General features: G+C 45.3%; 1 protein-coding gene across 1 annotated transcript in view; it reads left to right on the forward strand.

Moving 5' to 3' along the window:
• LOC105538469 (putative protein SSX6) overlaps nt 1–1,896 on the forward strand; it is a gene marked incomplete at its 3' end in the record, with an annotated part of 22,985 nt that extends 21,089 nt beyond the window's left edge. The window contains exons 3-5 of the mRNA XM_011978333.1: nt 506–594; nt 1,033–1,147; nt 1,801–1,896. Coding sequence (XP_011833723.1) covers nt 526–594; nt 1,033–1,147; nt 1,801–1,896 — 280 coding nt within the window. The remainder of the gene's footprint in view (nt 1–505; nt 595–1,032; nt 1,148–1,800) is intronic.
• Between the last annotated feature and the right edge of the window lie 1,988 nt (nt 1,897–3,884).

The following is a 3,884-nucleotide window of genomic DNA, read 5'->3' on the forward strand; positions in this document are numbered from 1 at the left end:
TTCATATTAGCGAAGGTCGTTTGTCTTCAACAGAACAGAACCCCCCATCCCTCTGCCTGGTCAAATCCATCACCAAAGAGACCATGTTGTCTCTGGGACTCACTTCCTTTCCTTCATTTATTGAGTGGGGGTGTCAGAACGCCCCCACTCAATAAAATTATACAGTTACATCCCTGCCTCCCCAACAAGGGTCTGTACATCTTCCAGGGTAAGCCTAGCTCCAGGGAAACTACTAACAACATTAGCTAACTCCCTCCCAAAGACTCAAGGCTGTTTTGCCCATAGGAAACCTGTCATCCCCAATCAGTACTTCTCCCAGAGACCCCCCAGCTCCCTGTTTTCATCTGACTTCTCCCCATGTCCTCACTCAGGGACAGATAAGCCCTGGATGGAGAAATGCAGCACCTGATTCCAGGTGACTGAATGTGGCCGGCCTTCAGAGATTTCTCCCTCTACAGGACGAAAGGTGCTGTGGCTGGAAAGTCTCAGGCTGTTTCTCTTGCAGGTCAGACTGCTCCCGGTGCCATGAACAGAGACAACGCCTTTGCAAAGAGACCCAGGGATGATGCTAAAACATCAGAGAAGAGAAGCATGGTGAGGTGACCTGGAGGGGGCATAGCAGTTGTTCAGGGCATAGAGTAGGCTGACCAGATTTCTGAGGAGGGGAGGACAGAGGTACTGGGGGAAAGGAGCAGGGTCCCAGGGAGATCTGGACCGCTGGGAGCATCCCATCTTCGCTCCGTCATCACCTAGCATCCCTGGAGACAGGTCTGTGGCCGTGCACTGCATTTGGTGAATCTCAGTCCATTCTGCAAGGTGGGAAGAGAGCCAGCCAGCAGCATTAAAGTCTTACTGTGTGGCAGGGGAGAAGCTAGGGAAGGTCCCCATGTTCTCTCAGTTAGCCATGGCGTCAACCAGGATGGATTATCATCCCCGCTTCCCAGATCCAGCACACAGGAAGCGGCTCCAGCTAAATGGCAGACATGCCTAGCTGAGTCACTGCCAGAATTTCTTTCTTTTTTTTTTTCCTAGGCCTTCGTTGGTATTGCCAAATACTTCTCTAAGAAAGAGTGGGAAAAGATGAAATACTCGGAGAAAATCAACTGTGTGCATATGAAGAGAAAGTATGAGGCCATGACTAAACTAGGTAACAGAAAGTTCTAGGTACAGACAAGTCTGGGGACACATGAGCATCCCTTTTCCTGTTTTGCCTAGTTCTTAGGCTGCAGAAAGTACCCCACATTTTCCTTTTGTACAGGGAAAAATTGCGAGGCAGCTTCTGGGTGTTCTGCTCTTCCTATCCTGTCAGGGCTGAGGACAGGGGCTGGCCACAGTGGAGCTTATACCTGGATCCTGCACGTTTCTCTCCCATAGGCGTCTTTTCTGATGAGCCCAACTGTCTCTGTGGCATCGCAGCACATCTCCCACCCTACCATCCTTCTCTCGGCTTCTCTCTCTCTCTCTCTCTCTCTTTTGGAGTCAGAGTCTCACTGTCACCTAGGCTAGAGTATAGCAGTGCAATCATAGCTCAATGCAGCCTCGAACTCCAGGGCTCAAGCAATCCTCCTGCCGAGCCTATGGAGTAGCTGAGGCTACAGGCACATGCCACCATGCCCAACTAATTTTATTTTATATTTTATAGATATGGGGGTCTCTCTATGTTACCCAGGCTCGTCTTGAACTCCTGGCCTCAAGCAATCCTCCCACCTCAGCCTCCCAAAGTGCTGGTACTACAGACATGAGCCACCATGCCAGGCCTAAGTTTGTCTCTTAAGAAAGAAACATTTTGCTTCTTTCTAGGTTTCAATGTCACCCTCCCACCTTTCATGCGTAATAAACGGGCCACAGACTTCCAGGGGAATGATATTGATAATGACCGTAACCGCAGAAATGAGGGTGAGTAGATGGGAAGGGGCTGGAAAGGGTCTCCTGAAGCCCAACTGCTTTTCAGCTCAGCTATCTGGGAAGGATCCTCAGGCATTTGTTCCCTCATACACATCAGGGCTGAGTGAAAAAAAAAAAAAATTGCATACAGAAAGTTAACTACAGAGATCATTCATAAAATTATAAAACATGTAAAACAAGAATATGAATATTTATGGCTAATAAGCAAATGGTAAATGCATAAAACATGAATGTGAATAAAAAGCCATCAAATTGAGGAGACTGGCTGTAAATGGACAACGAGCGGGGGCACGGATTGGTGAGTGCTGCACAGACAGCTTCAGTCGTGACTTATTGATAGTGTTTTTATTTGGTTTTGTTTTGTTTTTGTTTTGTTTTGTTTTGTTTTGTTTTTTGAACTGGAGATTCGCTCTTGTTGCCCAGGCTGGAGTGCAGTGGCACAGTCTCAGCCCACTACAACCTCTGCCTCCTGGGTTGAAGAGATTCTCCTGTCTCAGCCTCCTGAGTAGATGGGATTACAGGCGCCGGCCACCATGCCCACTTAATTTTTGTATTTTTAGTAGAGACGGGGTTTCACCGTGTTGGCCAGGCTGGTCTCAAACTCCTGACCTCAAGTGATCCACCCTCCTCAGCCTCCCAAAGTGCTGGGATTTCAGGCATGAGCTATTGCACCCAGCCCGTTAATAGTGTTTCTAACATTCTGAATAAATAAATCAGATCTAACATAGTCATGGGGTAATGTTGAGATGCGACTGAATTCCATATTATTCCCCATACTTTTCTGTGTGTTTGAAATACTTCTTTTTTAAAGGACATGTTGTTCTTGCTAGACACTGTTAATGAATCAAAGCACAGTTAAGAAAATTTTAAGGCCGGACGGGCTGTGGTTCACGCCTATAATCCCAGCACTTTGGGAGGCCGAGGAGGGCAGATCACCTGAGGTCAGGAGTCCGAGACCAGCCTGACCAACATGGAGAAACCCCGTCTCTACTAAAAAAAAAAAGCACAAAATTAGCCGGGCATGGTGGCACATGCCTCTAATCCCAGCGACTAAGGAGGGTGAGGCAGGCGAATCGCTTGAACCTGGGAGACGGAGGTTGCGGTGAGCTGAGATCGCATCATTGCACTCCAGCCTAGGCCACAAGAGCAAAACTTCGTCTCAAAAAAAAAAAAAAAAAATTTTAAAAGTGAAAAAAAAGAAAATGTTAAAAGTGTAGATTTGCCAAAAACTTCCAGTGATTGTTTCATTAACAGCATGTAGATATTGGATAAATATCAGAAGAGAAATGGTGATGAACACATTATGTAATGAAGATTGCTGTTTCTCTGTATTTTATTAAAACCGTAGATAACATAGGGTGAAAAAAAGACAGCTCCTTAGGTAGAGATCTTTGTGCATTTCAGGAATATAAAGGGGGACATATGTGTTTACTGGCTCTTCTGCACTGACAATGCAATCATAAGATAAGGTCAGAATGTCCAAACCAGCTCTAATAGACCTATTACTCCCCAACTAAACAGGCCAGATTCTACCATCTCCCACAATCACTATAAGAGGTCTGACAATCCAGTGCTTGAGTATCTGCCAAGTTTTTGACATTAAAGGAGTGTCTTTATACTGAAAATATTTCAGAGCCACTGAACTAAATCATCCATGGTTCACCACACATTTAGCAGCTTAATATGCATACCATAAGATTCACCCATTTGAAGTGTACAGTGATTTTTAGTTGTTGTACATCTTGAGTGGATACAGTTCAGATTCCCAACTAATCAATTTAATTATTTGGGAAAAAGTAAAAGATACGTAATGACATAAGATGAGACTGTGATGGGGTTTAACCCCCATTTGATAAACCATGAGATGGAAAATTCTGAATTGATGCCACAGATAAATGCACCAACCATGACTAAACATAATTCAGAAGCAAATCTGAAATAACTCCTCAACAGTGAGTGGACTCATAACCCTCTGCTAC

Source organism: Mandrillus leucophaeus, unplaced genomic scaffold (genome assembly GCF_000951045.1).
Source record: "Mandrillus leucophaeus isolate KB7577 unplaced genomic scaffold, Mleu.le_1.0 Scaffold1921, whole genome shotgun sequence".
In the NCBI taxonomy this organism is placed as follows: Eukaryota; Metazoa; Chordata; class Mammalia; order Primates; family Cercopithecidae; genus Mandrillus; species Mandrillus leucophaeus.